The sequence below is a fragment of the Bison bison genome, unplaced genomic scaffold (genome assembly GCF_000754665.1).
Source record: "Bison bison bison isolate TAMUID 2011002044 unplaced genomic scaffold, Bison_UMD1.0 scf7180017864474, whole genome shotgun sequence".
Classification (NCBI taxonomy): Eukaryota; Metazoa; Chordata; class Mammalia; order Artiodactyla; family Bovidae; genus Bison; species Bison bison.
In genome coordinates, this window is record NW_011495035.1 from 3,878,924 (window position 1) to 3,899,393 (window position 20,470).

Below are 20,470 nucleotides of genomic sequence, written 5' to 3' on the forward strand. Positions count from 1 at the left end.
AAGAAGCCCTGATAACAGGGGTAGCAGGAGACAGCAGAAAAGAGGGTCTGAGTAGAAGCAATTACTCACGTTAATAATTCAGTGTGTTTTGCAGTAATAGGCTCCAAAGTACATAGCACTGCACATAAATGCTGTATTTCATTATTTATACACTCCAGAAATTGAAGTTTAATTAAGTCACACGCTTGAGACTTTTAAGCAATTAAGGAGATGCTCGTCTCCAGCAGTGCAGAGGTGGTGGTTGAGCCTTCTCTGTTGTTCTGAGCGTCATTTTTCATTGGATCACAGGGCAGGCATAAACCAGGACAAGGAGGGTGGCGTTTTCCAAACCTCAGTCATTCCTACATCAGCATCATGATTTTTAAGACTATACTACTGTATGCTAACTTGAAAAGAAAAAAACTTAAATCTATCCTTGTTATAAATGTGTGCCTTTGTGTATTTATTTAATAGCAGCTTTATTGCAATATAATTCAAATACCCTTAAAAGGTGTACAATGTGGAGATTTTTAATTTACTCACAGAGTTGTGCAACCATCCCTGCTATCCAGTTTCAGAACAGTTTCATCATTTGGAAAAGAAACCCTATACCCATGAAACAGTCACTCCCTCTTTGCCCCTTCTGTGAGTCCCTGGTAACCACTAACCTGCCTTACGTCTCTATGGATTTTCCTATCCTGGACTTTTTGTACATTTGGAATCATGCAACATGTAGTCTTTTGTATTTTCACAAACTATTTTAAAGGTTCTAATATGTTGACAGGTGCATCAGTGCTCCATTCCTTTTTAGTGCCACGTAATATTCCTTTATATGAGTATACCACATTTTGTTTATTCATTCATCAGTTGATGGACACTTGGGTTGGACTTTTTGGCTATTGTAAATAATGCTACTAGGAACATTTACAAATGTACCTGTTTTTGTGAGGACAGTTGTTTTCATTCCTCTTGGGTGGATACCTAGCAGTAGAATTACTGGGTCATATGGTAGTTCTATACTACCACCTGATATACCAAGACTTTGGCCACTTGATGCGAAGAACTGACTCGTTGGAAAAGACTCTGATGCTGGGAAAGATTGAAGGCGGGAGGAGAAGGGGATGACAGAGGATGAGATGGTTGGATGGCATCACTGACTCAATGGACATGAGTTTGAGCAAGCTCTAGGAGTTGGTGATGGACAGAGAAGCTTGGCGTGCTGCAGTCCATGGGGTCGCAAAGAGTTGGACATGACTGAGTAACTGAACTGAACTGACTGATGGTAGTTCTATAGTTAAATTTTTGAGGAACTGTTTTCCAAAGCAGTTGCACTATTTTGCAGTCTCACCAGTCCTGCTTGAGGGTGCTGATTTCTCCACATTCTTAGTGTATTTGTTTGTAAAGAAAACTTTATAGCACTGACATAAATTGTTAGCAATAACATAAGTAGAAGGGGATTGTCAAGTCAAACACTAAGAAAACAAGACAGCTTTTCATTTCTAACCTGGTGCTCGTGCCTGCTGAAGGCTCTCTAGCTGAGGCCTGCTGTCTTCTCAGTTGAAAAGGAGAATTAGGCAATGTTAGAAAGACATATTAGCACTGTTGAAAAACAACTGAAAATGGAATAACTTCTCACTGTGAGACTCAATGTTATTTGATGCAGTGTCTAAATGATAACTACAATCTATGCATCACCTCTTCAGAACACAAGGAATTTGGAGGCACTGATGTCATGGGCAAGCATGTTCCATCTTGTTTCAGCTGTCAGCTGCACGGTTACCTCATACAAGGAGCTCAGAGGTGGATGGTCTAATGTTTGTTATGTTTTTTGTTTTCCTTCTCATAGTCTGGATGTTTTTTAAGAACTCTTGGGTAAATTTGAGAAACTCAAAATTACTACATCCTTGATAGGATAATAGCTGTTAACCCAGTAAATCCCTTCCCGGGAATGTAGTGTAAGGAAATAATGCAAAAAAGGGAAAAAAAATCTATTGACCTATACATGTTTAGTGCAAGATTTTATATGTACATATATATATATATATATGTATGTATATTTGAGAAAAATTGAGAACAACCACCATGAAAGAAATGGTAAGCCATGGTGTTTTAGTCAGATAACCAGTTAAAATGATGGTCATGAAGACTTAAAAAGTAACAGGAAAAATAAAAGAATCAGATGAAAAAAGTGGAATATAAAATTGTATGTACACCATTAGTATGTATTTTATTTGGTGGAGTAAAGACCAGACTGTAACATGCAAAAAAAATTTTATGGGGCAAGGAATTTTTTTCATGTACCAACTTTACTATTTCAACACATAATGTTTTATATTTTAAAAATTGAAACTATACATTGTGTGTTTTATTCCAACCTTTTTTCTAAGGATTTTTAAAATTTACATTGCCTTATGTTGACTGTAAATAATATTGTGTGCTTGCTGTAAATTACAATGAGAGAGTAAGTAATCACCAAACAAGGTAGGTTTTTGGAATGAAATAAAGGCCCTGATAGAAAAGAAAAGGGAAGGTGCTCCTTCAATGAGGTGGTCAGGAAAGCGTGATTCTGCTGTCAAAAGAAAAGGAGGTGGTTTTGCAAAGAGCTGTGCTGTGCTGTCGCCTCAGTCATGTCCGACTCTTTGCAACCCCATGGACTGTAGCCCGCCAGGCTCCTCTGTCCACGGGATTTCCCAGGCAAGAATACTGGAGTGGGTTGCTATTTCCTTCTCCAGGGGATCTTCCTGACCCAGGAACTGAACTTGAGTCTCTGCATTGGCAGGTAGATTCTTTACCACTGAGCCACCAGGGAAGCCCTAGGGAAGAACATTCCAGAAGCAACAGTGTATATGAAGGTCCAGGATGTAAGCACAGCACCAGGTGTCTCAGGACATGAGAAGGAAAAGGTGGAGGGTATTCAGCTCACAAAACTGAAGGATCAGGATGCAGAAACCATTTTTTAAAGAGCCATTGAAGTCCCTAAGAACCTATGGGGGTCAAAATGAGTAGGACATGACTTAGCAACTAGACAACAACAAGAATGTTGACAAGGACCGTGGTGGGGATACGTACTGTGGGCAAGAAGCTCAACTGTTCAGGGAATGAAGAGGAGTGACCAGACAGCTGAGAGATGACACCAACAAGGAAGATGGAATAGTTGCATCCACAGACTTCACCATGGAGACACAGTGTCTGGACGTGTTAGGGAGGAGCAGGGAGGAAACCTCTGAGACTCCTGGGATAGGGCAGGAAGAAGAGCTGCGCTCGCGGGGTTGACTAGGGAGGTGGCATCCTCGCAAGGCGGCATGTTTTCATTAAGGCAAGAGGTGAAGAGAAGACCCAGAGAAAAGGCAGAGGAAAGAGCTTCATTCCTGAAGGTGAGGGGAAGAGTTAGGGAGAGAGAGGGGAGGTGAGAGGTCAACTCAGGTGATGAGTTCCTGGGTGGAAATGGACTCTGGATGCTTGTAGTCCAAGTGTGTTAATATTGCAAACTCTGGGGTCTCACCCCAGAACCACGGAATCAGAATCGCTCTGGGGTGGAAATTATAATATTAACAGACGCCTCCTGTGATGATGATACTCAGTCAGGCTGGGAATCCCCTGCTCGAGATGGTATCTGGTATCTCTTCCACCTATGAAACTGGTAGAACAATGAAAATTTGGATGAAGGGCCTCAGTTCAGTCGCTCAGTCATATCCGACTCTTTGCAACCCTATGGACTGCAGCACGCCAGGCTTCCCTGTCCATCACCAACTCCTGGAGCCTGCTCAAACTAATGTCCATTGAGTTGATGTCATCCAACCAGTGAGCCTCAGAGAGGGGATGGATTCATAGAGCATTCAAAGGATGACTCAAGGTTGAGAAGAGAAGCAGAGTGAGTCTAAGGCAATCTGAAACCTATTTCTAAGACCTATATAGACTCTTTTGATTGCTAAGTTGTAAGTTCGTTTCAAACTGACTTAAAGGGAAGAAAATTTGTTGGCTTGATCAATGACCTTCCAGGGTTAAAGCCATACACCTGGATTCAGGTGCCCAAGTTATGCCATTTGACATCTGACCTGCCTCCTTTTGGCTCTGCTTTCCACCCTGTTGACTCCCATCCAGGCTCTACCAGTGCGGTAGCTGAGTTGATTGCCATCAGCTTCAGCCTCAGCAGCAGGCCTGTAAAACTCCTGGACAGCCAATGTCTACTCCAGTCTTCTTTTATAAAGTATAAAGAAGGACATAGTTAACCATCAGTCAGAGCAGTTCAAGTACGATTCCCATCTCCCATTCCCCACCAACACCTGGCAACTCAGGAGGTTTAGAAGTCTGAGGTCCTAGCCTGGACATCCCTTGACCCTTGCAGGTCTTCAGGTGACATTTGAGAGGGGCTTGTGTCCCACTGGTAAGATTTGGTGGAAGGCACACCATTTCAGCACCCTTAAACTTGATTATTCCTTGTGGCCACAGAACACAAACGCTTATTACCTGAAGCCTGCAATTTTTAACGTAACATGAGAGGTAACAGAGTAGGGGGCAGCAAAGGTCTCATTAAATCCCAGCCTCCGATACTTGAACTGCCACCAGGAGAAGCTTTATTTGTCTTTTTTAGTACCTGTCACCAGACACCAAAAAGGACTGCAGGCCCCAGCTCCTGCTCTGTGTACCATGCAGGCCCAAATCACTGAAGCCTGCAAAGAAAAGTGGCCTGCTGTGCTGCAGGGAAGTGCAAGCTTTTTTTAATCAAGAAGAAAATTAAGTATTTGTCACATAGTTTGGGCACATGAATAATACAGACAATTACATCATGCATTTCTGTGTACCCTGCTCTCATCTTAAGAAATAAAAACTTAAGTGCCCGGAAGTAACCACTGCCTTGTCTTTGATGTTTCTCATCCTCATAACATGATGACTTTTACTCCATACGTCTGTGAACAACACACAATATTGTTTGCTGGTTTTTCAGCTTCATCCAAACTGTCTCATTCTACCGCTATCCTGCTACCTAATTGCTCTTTTTCCTCTTTGTCCTTATGTTTGTACATGACCTTCTGAGTGGTTTATTTTCACTGCTGTGCAGTATTCCACTTACACTTGTCAAATATATTCATGATTCTCCTGTGCATGGACAGGAAAGTTATTTCCAACTTTTCAGTATTATAAATAGGACTGTTGTGAGCATTCTTGCATGGGTCCTATGCAAATGTGCAAGAGTTTCTTCAGGTCTCATATGCAGGTGTGGAATCAGAAGAGTGAGGGTGTATATATATCTTCACTCCTGACAGATGTGACCAAAAGGCTTTCCAAGGTGTTTGCTGCTGCTGCTGCTGCTAAGTCGCTTCAGTCGTGTCCGACTCTGTGCGACCCCATAGACGGCAGCCCACCAGGCTCCCCCATCCCTGGGATTCTCCAGGCAAGAACACTGGAGTGGGTTGCCATTTCCTTCTCCAATGCATGAAAGTGAAAAGTGAAAGTGAAGTCGCTTAGTCGTGTCCAACTCCTAGCAACCGCATGGACTACAGCCCACGAGGCTCCTCCGTCCCTGGGATTTTCCAGGCAAGAGTACTGGAGTGGGTTGTCATTGCCTTCTCCTTCTAAGGTGTTTAGGTCAACCTAAATTGCCCCAGCAGCATCTGAGCTGTCCCCCACCTCCGTATCCACTCTGAAACATATATGGTTCAACTTTTATTTTTTAAGTTTCACCAGTCCAAAACAACATAGACTCTCCTTATTGTTTGAATTAGTATTTTCCTGATTACTGAGGTTAAGACATTTTATTCATGTAGAAGTCCAAAGTGTAAAGCTAAACTAGGTGGAGTTGTTCTCTTTGGAGGTGGGGTAATGGCTCATATTTAAGACAGCTAAGCTGTTGCATTTACTATTCTAGTACCTGTGGATACTTGTGTTTTTAAATATTGAGCATAATTTTAAGCAAATGAGTATGCATTAAATGTTTTTTGTAGCGTATTTTGGCTGGTATTTTGACTTTTTCTTAATTGACTGATTTTGGCATTATCTGTGACATATCCTTCCCATCCCTTTACATAACTTAGTTGGGAGTTGACTTTAATAGCAGGTATGCATCCATGAAGCTGAGGGAGAGAAGACATCTGAGTCCTGAAGGCAAGGATTCTTGGTTCACTAGGCATGCTTCTGATTTAGTACCTTTGCTCTGACTGTCCCCTTTGCCTGGAATCCTCCTCACCCACAAAAGCATGTGACTCCTTCCCTCCCCACCATCAGATTGTCATCGGATCTTGCCTTTTCAGTGAGGACTTATTTCCCTGACTTTGCAATGTATAGTATGTTCCAAACCATCAGACACTCCTGTATCCCTCATGGTTCCACCGTGTATTTCCTGCTTGCTGGATAACTTTCTTTGTGAGTTACTTATTATTATTTGCTTTGACTGTTATTCTTTCTTTGTCTTTCGCCTACCACCTGTAGAATGTAACTTCAGCAAGGGCAGGCATTTGATCTGTATTGTTCTGGTACCCAGAAAGGTGTCTGGCACATAGTAGGCACTTCATATAGATTTATGGAGTAATGGGATGGAGTAAGCAAAGAAAAGAGAGCAGAAAAGAGCATTTCTGAGAGACAGCACATGTGCTAGGATCTGAAGATGACTAGAAATGAGATGGAGAGCTGCAGCCTAAGTGTGACTATGATTATGAATGGCTGCCCACCCAGGCTCCAGGTGCTGGAGGCAGATACAAGAGACCTAAGTAAAAGCCACAATCAGCAGTTTGAACTTGATCTTCAAGGCAGTAGGGAGCCTTTACGTGACTTTTATCAAGGGAGTAACACAATCCTATTTGCATTTTAGAAGAACGTGACTCTGACACCAACAAGGAGAAATCATAGATGGGGTTAAGGATCGGATTGGAGGCAGGTGGACCATCTAGGGGGAGTCACAGTGATCTTGGTGAGGGAAGATGATGCCTCATCAGGTAGCAGCAGGGAGCTGAAGAGACGTGAACAGTCTCAGAAGATACATCTCTACTGTCCTCTCCTCTGATCCCCAAAATCAGTGGAATATGAGTAAGTCTATGCATCTGGACCTCACTAAGCCAGGAGGCCATGCTTCTACTCAGCATGCTCTTAAGTAATCAAACTGGAAAGTCTTCCAAAATGTTCCACCCACATCTTCAACTTTCCTCTTGGTGAAAGAAATCTGGAGCACGGCCGCCTTTATTTGAGCGAGCAGTGAATAATGGAGCAGCACGCTGATTGAACTCGAAGTTTTTGGAAGGAAGGTAGCATTCCACATCCAAGCTCCCCTGGTCTCCAGATCTTTTGTGCAAGTAAATTAGTTTCATTTGTCTCAGGGCACCTTTTTCCAGGCCAACTTCTTCCAGCTTGCCTGCAAATGTTTCTCAGTGGTGTGTTTGAGGCTTGGCTGTGTCTCCTTGTCTGGAACAAATCTTTTATTACGAGGAAATAGCTGGAAGATGATTCTGGACTCTTGGACTCTGTTCCCCTCTCAGCTGTTGACTGGGTATTTGATACCTTGGTAATTTTCAGCTTAACCTGTCCTCTCTCCTGCCTGCTTCTCATTACTAAGCATTTCACGCTGGAAGCTGAATTTCATACCTACCAGCTCAGCAGTCTTGAGCGAGACGATTAAGATTAACACCTGTTTCTGTAAGACTCTCCCAAGATGTCATGAGGCCCCATGCGTTGTTTTCTTTGCTTACCTCCTGGGTTTGCATGATTTTCCTTTGGTCCGGTGGTCATGCCTTCCACTTCAGCTAAAACCCTCCAGATGATAGGAGTATCATGTTGCTCGTTTCACATGGGAAAGCCACTGTCCACCCTCGTCTTGTTCAAATTGCATTCAAATCTAATTTCCATGGCCCATGTGAGTGCGAGCACCACAGCCCTGTGTCAGCTGTCAGAGTTTAGCAATACCATTTCCAAACATGGGCCAGTAGGCAGCCAGCAGGCACTAGACAGCTGAATGCTGGCGGAAAAAAGCCTCAGACACCTATAGCAGTCCAAACAGTGACTCATCCTGCTATTGCCAGGATAAATATGGGAATAAAGGGTATTTTTCTCTAAGCAGGAAGAATTGTCAAAATGCTTATCACTTTATAAAGTATAACAGATTGTGCCTGTTCATGTTTTGAAATGTTCTAACCCTCCACTAGCTTTTATTTTTCTTTGATGAGTTTAATAATGGCTTTCACCTATTTTTCTTCTTTCTAGGAGGCCTGGAGAACTCAGGAGTTTCCAAGCTGTGTTGCCGCCTGAGCTCTGGATCCACTTGGCGGTGGTGGCCTGTGGCAATCGGCTGGAGGAGACGCTTGTCATGCTCAAATCTGCTGTGCTGTTTAGCCACAGGAAGATGCAATTTCACATCTTCACCGAGGAATCTCTGAAGCCTGAGTTTGATAAGCAGGTGATTGTGCAGAAATTGTGGCCCAGTATTTACTGAGTGTAGACAGAGTGCACTGTGGGACATGCATATCCTGTTTCCAATGTATTTTACTGAATACTCAGCTGTGTGCACACGAACACTTGACTCTGAGCCTTAAAGTTGTCATCTATAATATAGGGATAATTACACCCCCTTAGAGAGAGATGGGGAGGATTAAATGAGGATCAAATGAGATGATGCACTTGAAGCACTTGACCCAGAGCTCCACCCCTCCTGGTGTTACTGACACTGTTCTCAGTGGGAGTCACGTAGCGTTATTTTTATCTGTGTGTATATATATTTATTGAATGACAAATATATGTGCTCGTCAAAATAAATTCAAACAGGGTGTTATAAATGTAAAAGGTAGAAGTCCTTGCTACCCTTGTTCCCCACACAAGAAACTATCAGAGTCAACACTTTTGAGTAATTCTTCCGTATTTTTTTCACATCCAGGGGTGTGTATGTGTATTTATGTATCTGAGAGATTGAGTATGTATATGTGTATACATGTGTGTGTGTGTACTCTTCCTGTATTGAGGAACAAGTAACTGTTTCCTCCCAGTACAGGAGCGCTTTGGAAATACCTGTTTTCTCTGGGCTTGTCGCATGTGTGACTATAAACCAAGCTTTGTTTTCCTGGCGAGGCTTCTCTTGCAGTGAGTTCTTGAGTGCTGGCAGAGAGAACAGCTGTTTTGTTTTGTATCTACCAACTTGTGTCACCAGGGCTACATCCTGCCATCTGGGTAGCCACACTGATGAGAAAGGCCAAAGCAGAATGTTGAGTAACTAAAGACTAATAACTGAAAGCTAGAGAATGTATTATGATTTCTAAAGAAAAAAAAAAATCACTTTGACATCCTCTCCTAGAGAAGCCAGGGAAGAAACTGCCTTGGAACTTGAAACTGATTGGCAAATACCTTGAGAAAGATCTGCATCAGGGGAAGGGGCAAGCAAAAACATTGAAACACATGTAGGAAGCTTCTCTGAAGCTGTGGTATAATGGGAATTATAATTAATAATAATAGTAATCATGTTTCAAAAATAGAATAGCCTTTATCAAGGGCTTATGATTTATGATTTACTATTATTTAATCCTCATAGCAATCCTTTGAAAAAGTTAATAACCATATCCGTAGTTTACTAACTAATAAAATATCCGTATTTTACTAACTGAGATCATTGAGGCTTAGAGAGTCTCAGTGATTAACTCATCTGATGTCAGTTCAAGGTTTCTGACCCAAATATCCATAAACTTAACTCGACTAGTTCTCAAACTAGTAGACAGAAAACTCAGATTCAAAACTCAGCTCCACTATTCATCTGCTACCTGATCTTGGGCAAGTCTTGGGGGCTTTTTTTGGGCTTCACTAGTCCATTTTAAAGGAGATCAGTCCTGGGTGTTCTTTGGAAGGAATGATGCTAAAGCTGAGACTCCAGTACTTTGGCCACCTCATGAGAAGAGTTGACTCATTGGAAAAGACTCTGATGCTGGGAGGGATTGGGGGCAGGAGGAGAAGGGGATGACAGAGGATGAGATGGCTGGATGGCATCACTGACTCGATGGACGTGAGTCTGAGTGAACTCCGGGAGTTGGTGATGGCAGGGAGGCCTGGCGTGCTGCAATTCACAGGGTCACAAAGAGTCAGACACGACTGAGCGACTGATCTGAACTTCCCCCTCTGCAACTTGGGACCAGTAGGAGTGATAAAAAGAGATGCTTATCTGTACCCAAGATAGGCTAGGTCAGGCTGCGCCAACAACTTCCGGAAAGCTCAGAGACTTTCCACATGCCTGCTACATGTCTCAGAGAGCCTCTCCACACGGCCCTCTCAGCCTGGGACCAGAGTTAACAGAGACCATTCTTGCATGTAGCTGGCACCTGTTGGAACATTTGGCCTCTGCAGTTCTTGAGATGCCACTAAAGGAAAGACAGGGACTATCAGATCCCCACGGTGCCTTTCACTCCCTCCGCTTGACACTGACATTTCTGTTCCTATTTAACTGTCCAGCAGCAGCCGGTCACAAGACCCACCCAACTCCAAAGGGGCTGAGAAGTATGCTCTGTGCAGGAATGGAGCAAAAGTGGCTATGGGCCAACACTAGTCGGGTCACGTACAGTATCCATTGAACAAGTGTTTATTGAGTACCTACTACATGCTAGAAGTTGGGGCATGAGAATGGAACAGAACAGAATGCAGACTTAAATTTTAAAAAGAGAAGGAAGATGTATATATATAATTACAGATGTGTAACAGGTTGTGTTTTCTGAAGGGCCCCCCTGATCCTGCCTCCTACTGTTCACACCTGTATGTATTTTCCTCCTGTACTGTCCCAGGGCTGGCCTGCATGACCAGTAGCATAGGGAAGAAGTGACGCTATGTTACTTCTGAGATTAGATCTAAAAAGGCAGTGCACCTTCCATCCTGGTTGTGCTCTTTCTCTCTTGGAGGCCAGCTTTTGTATCAGAGCAGCCCTTGCAGGAGACCATGCATTAAGGCATGAAGACTTCTTGCTGACATTCATGCACATGAACTTGGAGACAGGACTTCTAACCCCATCCAGCCTTCAGATGACTCACCCTCAGGAGGGCTCCTCATCCAGAGCAACCCAGCTCACAGATTCCTGACCTTAAGAAATAATATGAGATAATGAATGTTTGTGGTTTTAAGCTACTAAGTTTTAGGGTCATTTGTTATAAGGCAAGAGGTGATACAGATATATCTACATACATAATATGTGTGTGCATGGATGCTCGGTAGCCCACCAGGCTCCTCTGTCCATGGAATTTTCCAGGCAAGAATACTGGAGTGGGTTGTCATTTCCTTTTCCAGGGATCTTCCCAACCCAGGGATTGGACCTGCGTCTCTTGCATCTCATGCACTGGCAGGCAGATGGTTTAGCACTGTGCTACCTGGGAAACGAAAGTCAGAGACGACTGAGCGACTGAGCACGAGCACATAATATGTACGTGTACATAACGTAGAGTATGCCAGATGTCCTGCTATGTGACATCTGAGGCTGGGTCAGAAAAAGGATACAGCTTCTGCCTGGCTATCTCTTGGGATGCCTGGCCCTGGAACCTCGCCACCATGCAGTGAGAAAGTCCAAATTCACCTATAGGAAGAAGCCCACACAGAGAGAAGTCAGGTCCCCAGCTGGTAACCAACCTCCACCACCAGACATGTGAGAACAAGCCGTTAGATGATTCCAGCCCCCAGCCTCAGTAGTAGTTGAGGCCCCAGACATTGTGAAGCAAAGTCAAGCCGTCCCGTCTGTGCCTTGTCTGATTTTTTTGATCCTTGGAATCTATGAGCATAATAAATGGTTGTTTTGTACTACTAAGTTTTGGAGTAATTTGTTCTGAGTCATAGTACCTGCTGCTGCTGCTGCTAAGTCGCTTCAGTTGTGTCCGACTCTGTGCGACCCCAGAGATGGCAGCCCACAAGGCTCCCCCGTCCCTGGGATTCTCCAGGCAAGATCAGTGGAGTGGGTTGCCATTTCCTTTTCCAATGCATGAAAGTGAAGTCACTCAGATGTGTCCGACTCCTAGTGACCTCATGAACTGCAACCTACCATGCTCCTCTGTCTATGGGATTTTCCAGGCAAGAGTACTGGAGTGGGGTGCCATTGCCTTCTCCTGGGACATTATAAATTAGGCACTATTGTATGGGAAAATTTTGTAGCTACTTGTGCAGTTGTGTTATGTTTTGCCTTGCTCAGATGACTTTATCCCTTTGATGGCTTATTTCCTCAGGTCTTTGTTACATCAGTGAAGCCCAGTTGCAAAGGAAATTATAATAGGGTGTTAAAAATCACAGCAGGACATATGGCCCCTTTTTTTTCCATGCTGAGATTATGGTGCCAGTTTAGATGTAAAACATTGGCTTTTTCATAAGTCACAGAATGTGTCTCAGCTTCAATTTCTTCATTTGTATCAAACAAAAATCTATCATAGATCCACAGAAGGGACAAATGATTCTTGCTTTGCTTGTTGTGGAGTATAAGTGTGAGGCCATATCAGATTCTACAGATTCCTTGAAATGTTTCTGTCTGGTGGGTACTGTATTAGCCCTAAAACTGTAGATCAGCAGCAGTTGGTTTCTGCCCAGCTATGTGAGATGCTGGTGTGGAGGGGCAGGTTATCGCATCCTTCTCAGGGTTGTCAGTTAGTTTCAACACTGAGGCATCGTGGGAATATCCAGAGTGTCTTGTGATAACTTTCTGGGAGGCTCAGGAACACATACCCCAGCGTCAAAACAAAACAAAATGCTAATTGCCATCATGATCCCTCTGGAAACTGCATTGTGGGCAAGTGCTGTTTTATTGAACTAGTTTTTTTTTTTTTTTTTTTTAAGCTGTTTAAGAACTAGAGTTTTTTTAAGCTGTAGATATTGGTGTTTACCATCTACATTGTTGATATTGAATATTTGAAAGTTTCATTTATTTTTGTCACCTCATAATATAAAAGTTGAAAATGTCAGCTGGTTGGTTTCTTAACCTCTTCAGGCAGTTCACAATCAAATATGCAATTTACCTTTGCCCCAGACTCAGAACCAGAAAATAGAAGGACACAGAAGTGGGGACAGCCCCCAGCCCATTCTGGTGGGGTGCATGAGACATTGCCATTCTGTAATGGTAGACGTAGAGCATCATGCAGTTGTCAAAACCCATAAAATTGGGTGATACAAAGAATGAGTCCTCATGTAGACTATGGGCTTTACTTGATAATGTATTGATACTGGGATACTGGGTCATCACTTGTAACAAATGTGCCACATTTGTGCAAGATGTTAATGATGAGGAAACTGTGAGAGGAGGAAGGGAAGGAAAGAGGATATATGGGAACTCTGTGTACTTCCTGGTCAATTTTTCTGTAAACATAAAGCTGCTCTGAAAAATAAAGTCTATTGATTAAAATAATTTTATTATAAGATTAATATAAGCACAAAAAGTAATATACACTCCCTGTAAAAGTTTTAAAGAATACAGAAATATAAACATAGAAAATGACACCCCCACTTCCATAGGTACCCACTTTTAACAGTTCGGTGCATGTCTGTTCAGATTTTTCTCTACATGTAAAATACACGCATGTATTTTCCTCTGTGTGATAGAACCATATTATAAATTTCTTTTTGAACTTTGCTTTTTCTAAAACCTAACTATATATTTTAACTATTTTTTCATAATGGCACATATGCCTGCGTGCTAAGTCATTTCAGTTGTGTCCAACTCTTTGCGACCCCATGGACTGTATGTAGCCTGCCAGGCTACTCTGTCCATGGGATTCTCCAGGCAAGAATACTGCAGTGGGTTGCCACGTCCTCCTCCAGGGAATCTTCCCAATCCAGGGATCAAACCCACGTCTGTTGCATCTCCTGCATTGGCAGGCGAGTTCTTTACCACTGGTGCCACCTGTACTTACCCTTTACAATATCCACTGTGTAGTTCCATCATAATGCATTTTCCCAGTTCCTTATTATTGAGTATTTAATTTGTTCCCAAGGGGATTTTTTTGTTTTGTTTTTTTATTTTTTTCTAAAAACTATATTTTGGTGCAAGTCCTTGGACCTCTATCTTGGGGTTTGTTATTACCACTTTCTAAATTGCCCTCTTGGAAGTTTTTTCATAATTTACCCTTCCGGCGTTTAGGTGCGAGTTTCCCATCATTCTTGCCAACTCTGGATGCTGTTTTTTAAAATCTTGACAATGGTCTATTCGGTGAGCACAAGTTACGGTGATAAAGTTAAACTTTCTATGCATGCTACCTGAATAATTTATACGTTGCTACTTAGAAGTTTTAGGTGTTTTTCATATTTCTGGGGTCTAATCACCCTCCCCTTACCTGCTGTCTTTTTCAGCTCCGACAGTGGCCTGATTCATATACAAAGAAGTTTGAGCACAGAATCTACCCCATCACATTTTCGGCTGGAAACCCTCAGGAATGGAAGAAATTATTCAAACCCTGTGCTGCCCAGAGACTCTTTCTTCCGGTAGGAACACCTGCTTTTAATAAGATGCTGCTTGGGAGAGAATTGCATTTGGAAACATCATGGAATTAACTAGCGTTTGTTTAGAAACATTTTAATTACAGTGGTTACAGTGGAAAATATGTTCCTCTTAGATTTTGTAGTTGATGCTCTTAATGATCAGGGTGTTCAGAGAAGGTCCCTGTGGTTGAGAAATTGTCTTTCTCAAAGATTGAGGGACTGAGAATATCCAGAGCATTCTTGATTATGAGTCTTTGTGACTATGGATCCACATTTACTAGCTCTGTGGACCTCACTAAATCTCTAAACTTCTCTAAGCCTCACTTTGCTCCATAAGCTTGGCACATAGTTGCTGCTCAATAAATGTAATTTTAGATTTTCATTATTTCTCTTAGAATAAGAACTACTACCGGATGTCACTCTGTTGCTGTTGTTGCTTTGGTCACTAAGTCATGTCTGACTCTTGCGACCGCATGGACTGTAGCTGCCAGGCTCCTCTGTTCATGGGATTTTCCAGGCAAGAATACTGGAGTGGGTTGCCATTTCCTTCTCCAGAGTATCTTCCTGACTCGGGGGTTGAACCCACATCTCTGAGATTGGCAGGCAAATTCTTTACCACTGAGCCACCAGGGAAGCCCAGCTGAAACTTTGCTAGGGAATAATTCAGAGAAGGTCCAGAGTTCCAGTTCACCTTTTCCATCTGGAGTGTTCAAGTTGAAAGTCTTTGTTTCCTTTAAAAAAAATCCTAAGTCGCGCGCGAGCGCAGCGGTGGGAGGCGGCGACGAGCCGGTGAGTGCGGGCAGCGGGTGACCTGGTGGCCTCGGGCGGACGTCAGCCCAGCTTCGCCCTTGCCTTGGCTTCTCCTCGGTCTTCTGTGAGACTCCGCTCGGCCCGGGCCCCGAGGGCTGCCCGCCCCGCACCCCTTCGGCCTGAAAAAAAAAAAAAGAAATCCTAAATAGAAAAGCACCAAAGATATACCAAAACTGACAAAATCACTGAATAAAATGGCAGCTTTGACTTGTGAATTGCAGCCTTGACATTTGTGAAGGTCATGCTTTCAGTAAACATTTATTGAGTGCCCATTAGGTGCTAAGCTCTGGCTTAGTGACGGTGATATGGCAGTGAACAAGACATCTGTGGTCTTTTTATTTTTTTAAAATTTTTATTGAAGTATGGTTGATTTACAATGTTGTGTTACTTTCTGCTGGACAGCGAAGTGAGTCGGTTATAGCTAACATATATCCAGTCTTTTTTAGATTCTTTTCCCATACAGGTCATTATGGAGTATTTAGTAGAGCTCCCTGTGCTGTACAGCAAATCCTTAATAATTATTTATTGGTCTTGCCCCCTTGGAGTTTGAGTCTAGCATGGAAATGAACAAGAACTTAGAAATGTGATCCATGCTGAGATGGAGAACAGAGTCTCATGTAACATAGGGTTACACTTTGATCTGGGGGATATCTAGATGGTTCTTTGATCTGGGGGATATCTAGATGGTTCTGTTGAGGAATGGCTTTTATGCTGAAATGTGGAAGAGGGAGTAGTAGCAGGCGGTGGTCACTGGGTGCCTAGAGTCTGAGAAGTAATGAGAGAAAAAGGTTCCAGGTAAATGGAATAGTAGGTATACAGGCCCTACTACAAAAGTAGGAAGGCACATGTTTGAGAAGATAGAAGATTCCAGTAACTGAAAACAGAGTGTGGTGGAATAGAAGGGGTTGACAGGGTCTCGAGCTTGCAGACTCTATAAGCCATGTTGGAATGTCCGATCTTTGTGTTCAGGACAGTGAGATGCCACTGAACAATTCTTAGCTTGGAAGTGAGATGATCTGACTTGGGTCTTGAAGAGGATTCAGGGATTTCCCTGGTGGTTCAGTGGCTAAGACTTCATGCTCCGATGCAGGGGACTGGGTTCAATCCCTGGTCAGGGAACTAGATTCCACATGCCACAACAAAGATCTGGCACAGCCAAATAAATAAATACATATTTAGAGGGAAAAAAAAGGATTCGCTTGTTCATTACAGTATGGATAGTGGAATTGCTGAGACCAATTAATACTGACTTCAGCTATGGCAGTTGGTTGCCTGAGAGATGGATACAGACCATGCCTCCATCCCTATGAGTAGCTGGCTGTGACAGCTGAAGTGGGGGTGATCAAGATTTCACCAAGGTTTCTGATCTGAACAGCTTTTAAAGTTGATCTGTTTGAAATTGCCAGTATTCAGCTATTTATAACCTACAAAAAACGCTGTTTCTTTTAGTTCAACCTATACAGTGTATGTGTGTGTATGTGTGAGCTCAGTTGTGTCCAACTCTCTGCGACTCCATGGATTGAAGCCTGCTGGACTCCTCTGTCCATGCAATTTTCCAGGCAAGAATACTGGAGTGGGTTGCCATTTCCTTCTCCAGAGGATCTTCCTGACCCAAGGATCAAACACACATCTCTTGTGTCTCCTGCATTGGCAGCAGACTCTTCACCACTTGGTCACTTGGGAGTGTATAATAGTAGTGCTATTTAGAGATGGAAAAGGGGACTTGCCTGGCGATCCAGTGGTGAAGACTCTGTGCTTCCACCATAGGGGGCGTGGGTTCAGTCCCCGGTTGGGAACCTAAGAGTCCATACGCTACATGGTGGGGCCAAAAAAAAACAAAAAATGTAAAAACAAAACTTAGAGATGGAAAAGGCTATAAAGAAATACCATTATTTGTAAGGGAGAATATTAGTTTAATTGGGATCATATTTTGATTTTGAGGTACCTTGGAAACACCCACACAAGGAGGCCTTACCATCTGTTGGTCTGAAACCCCAAATGGCAAATGGCATTTCTAGCGTTTCCTACTCAGAACCCGTGAAAAAGAAATACAAGCTGGATGTACTATTGGTGGAGATTTGCTGCACAAGTTCACTGACTGCTAAATGACCTGTCTTTCACGTGGTACAGCCTTTAGTACAGGTTGAAATGGGATTCACTTTATGAAACAAAGTAAGAAGTGGCTCAGATGGTAAAGAATCCACCCACAGTGTAGGAGACCCAGATTTGATCCCTGGGTGTGGAAGATCCCCTGGAGAAGGGAATGGCAACCCATTCTTGTATTCTTGCCTGGAGAATCCCATGGACAGAGGAGCCTGGAGGGTTACAGTCCAGGGGTCTCAAAAAGTCAGAGACAACTGAGCGACTAACACTTTCACTTCAAGAAGCAACTACCCTAAATCAGAACTAAAATCTGTGGGTTGGTGTTATGAAAACTATTTGAGAAGACAAGAAAAAAATCTCAAGCTTCTGCTTAACTGTTTTAGGGGAAAAATATTAGAAATCCCAAGTAATTATTGGAAAATTGTCTCCCCAACCTACCAAAAAAATAGTAACAACCCAGTAGAAGACATTTGAATTTTCCCTGACCTTGAATTGTGACTTTACTGCCACTACTAAAAAAACAAACCTACCACACGATGGTTTTCATTCATTCCCCGCTGAACAAGTCTATTCCATTTTGAATGACAAATGAGTGCTGGAATTCCTTATCTGCTTTTGATAATGGAAACTAGCCCTTCTTAAAAATAATAAAGAGAGATTGTGGTTGACAGGACAGTTACTTTCCCTGAGTTGTATATCATAACAGAAGATTATAAACATGGCTTTTCTGGACATCAGTGAGATATATTGATCTTCATGGTAATTTGAAATAAAGTCTGGGTGATGTTTTCCTTGGAATTTGTCTCTATAAAACCAAATCAAGGGTGCTGCTCAGTCAGTGCAGAGGAGATGGAGATTCTAAAGTGCAAACATTCTGGCCCTGGTCAGTCAAATACTGAGAAGCAGTCTTACCTTTTTTCTGAGGGGGTGTTGTCTGTAGATGAAACCTTTTCTCAGGTAAGTGAAAGTGAAAGTAGCTCAGTCATGTCCGACTTTTTGCAACCCTATGGACCCTACAGTCCATGGAATTCTCCAGGCCAGAATACTGGAGTCGGTAGTTTTTCCCTTCTCCAGGGGATCTTCCCAACCCAGGGATCAAACCCAGTTCTCCCACATTGCAGAAGGCTTCTTTACCAGCTGAGGCACAAGGGAAGCCCGAGAGTACTGGAATGGGTAGCCTATCGCTTCTCCAGGGGATCTTTCCAATCCAGGAATTGAACCAGGGTGTCCTGCATTACAGGAGAATTCTTTACCAACTGAGCTATCAGGGAAGCCCTTTTCTCAGGTAAGATTTTACTAATCAGAGCATGAACCTTTGCAAGTCAAACCTATTAGAGTCTCAAGAACAATCACTGGAATTCAGATCCCACCAATTCAAGATTTATGAAGTCCTAAATCAATCAATGGTCGTTAACTTTTCTGTTTCTGTGAGCAGTGGATCTAAGGACCATTATCAGTGCAAGCTAACAGGTGACTTGATGAAGCTCCCTAGGCTGCATGAAGCTCAAAGTATTTAAAACAATATGCCAACCACAGATAAGTCAAATCTGTCCCTTCAAATTGATCCTGGAGGACTGTTCCCTTTTTGCTTAGTAAAAGCCAAAAAAAGCCTTTACTTTTGTAAGAACAACTGTTTTGTGAATTCACATCACCTTTTCTTTATTTAATAGGAATTAGTGAGATTTTATACTGAATCTCCACATTTTGTTACACAACGTGCCTGTTTGATTATAAAGACCTATCTCCTCAATAATGTTCCTCTCTGCAGATCCTGGGCTTCCCAGGTAGCACTAATAGTAAGAACCTGCCTGCCAATGCAGGAGACCTGAGACTCAGTTTCAGTCCCTGTTAGTTATCTAGGCTCCTCTGTTCATGGAATTCTCCAGGCAAGAATACTGGGCTGGGTTGCCATTTCTTTCTCCAGGGGATCTTCCCAACCCAGGAATGGAACCGGGGTCTCCCACATTGCAGGCGGATTCTTTACCAGCTAAGCTACCAGGGAAGCCCATAAACTCTCACTAACTCCTATTAAAGAAAGAAAAGGTGATGTGAATTCACAAAACATAAATATGTCCTGAGAATTTTTTAACTGTATTTCCAACGAACTTGTCCCATTCTTTAATATTTGAAAGTAATACCATGCCAAATAAAAATCTTAATTACCTAGATTTTCTATGTAACATCAAGAGCAACAACATATAACGTTTCCTTTTTGCACTTATAGTTTGTTAAAGAGGTCTTTATCTGGTTCCAGTATTTGGAAAACTTTATGCCCACTAGGAGAATGTTCTAATGCGTCTGCCATATGTTGAGGGAAAAGAGAGGTTTACTTGGCTTATTAGAACCTTGTTTTATTATAACTTTTTATAATTAAGGTAAGGTTTTTGTATTATCAATAATATGTTTCAAAATTAGCAATTAACATTGAGACTTTCTTGGAAAGAACCTTTTGTATTTCAACAAACATTGACAGGCAAATAGAAATATATTAAAAAGCCTTATTAAGAGGAACATCAGTTCGCATCATCATAAATGATGTCTGTATATTTCATCAAGCCCTAAGAGGCCTTATATTATCAGGATGAAGTTAACTACCTAAAAGATTGCATGAAAATGACCCTAGACACCAATTTTGTTCAACAAGTTTTCCACATTTACTCACACATTATTAACCATTTGACATTTAGGATATTAGTTACAACTCTTGGTTACCTGTGAGAGAAACTCAATTTCAGCTATGAATAGCTAAGCAGAGAAAGTGAAAGAGGAGAATTAAAAAATTGGCTTAAAACTCCAGGACATGGAAGCAACCTAGATGTCCATCAGCAGACGAATGGATAAGAAAGCTGTGATACATATACACAATGGAATATTAATCAGCCATTAAAAACAATATATTTGAATCAGTTCTAATGAGGTAGATGAAACTGGAGCCTATTATACAGAGTGAAGTAAGCCAGAAAGAAAAACACCATACAGTATACTAATGCATACATATGGAATTCAGAAAGATGGTAACAATAACCCTGAATGCAAGACAGCAAAAGAGACACAGATGTATAGAACAGTCTTTTGGACTCTGTGGGAGAGGGTGAGGGTGGGATGATATGGGAGAATGGCATTGAAACATGTAAATTATCACATGTGAAACGAATCGCCAGTCCAGGTTTGATGCAGGATACAGGAT

The 20,470-nt window shown here is 42.3% G+C and overlaps 1 protein-coding gene across 1 annotated transcript in view; it reads left to right on the forward strand.

Moving 5' to 3' along the window:
* Positions 1 to 20,470, forward strand: part of GXYLT2 (glucoside xylosyltransferase 2) — an 84,467-nt gene that overhangs the window by 18,514 nt on the left and 45,483 nt on the right. The window contains exons 3-4 of the mRNA XM_010862032.1: positions 8,167 to 8,359; positions 14,242 to 14,373. Coding sequence (XP_010860334.1) covers positions 8,167 to 8,359; positions 14,242 to 14,373 — 325 coding nt within the window. The remainder of the gene's footprint in view (positions 1 to 8,166; positions 8,360 to 14,241; positions 14,374 to 20,470) is intronic.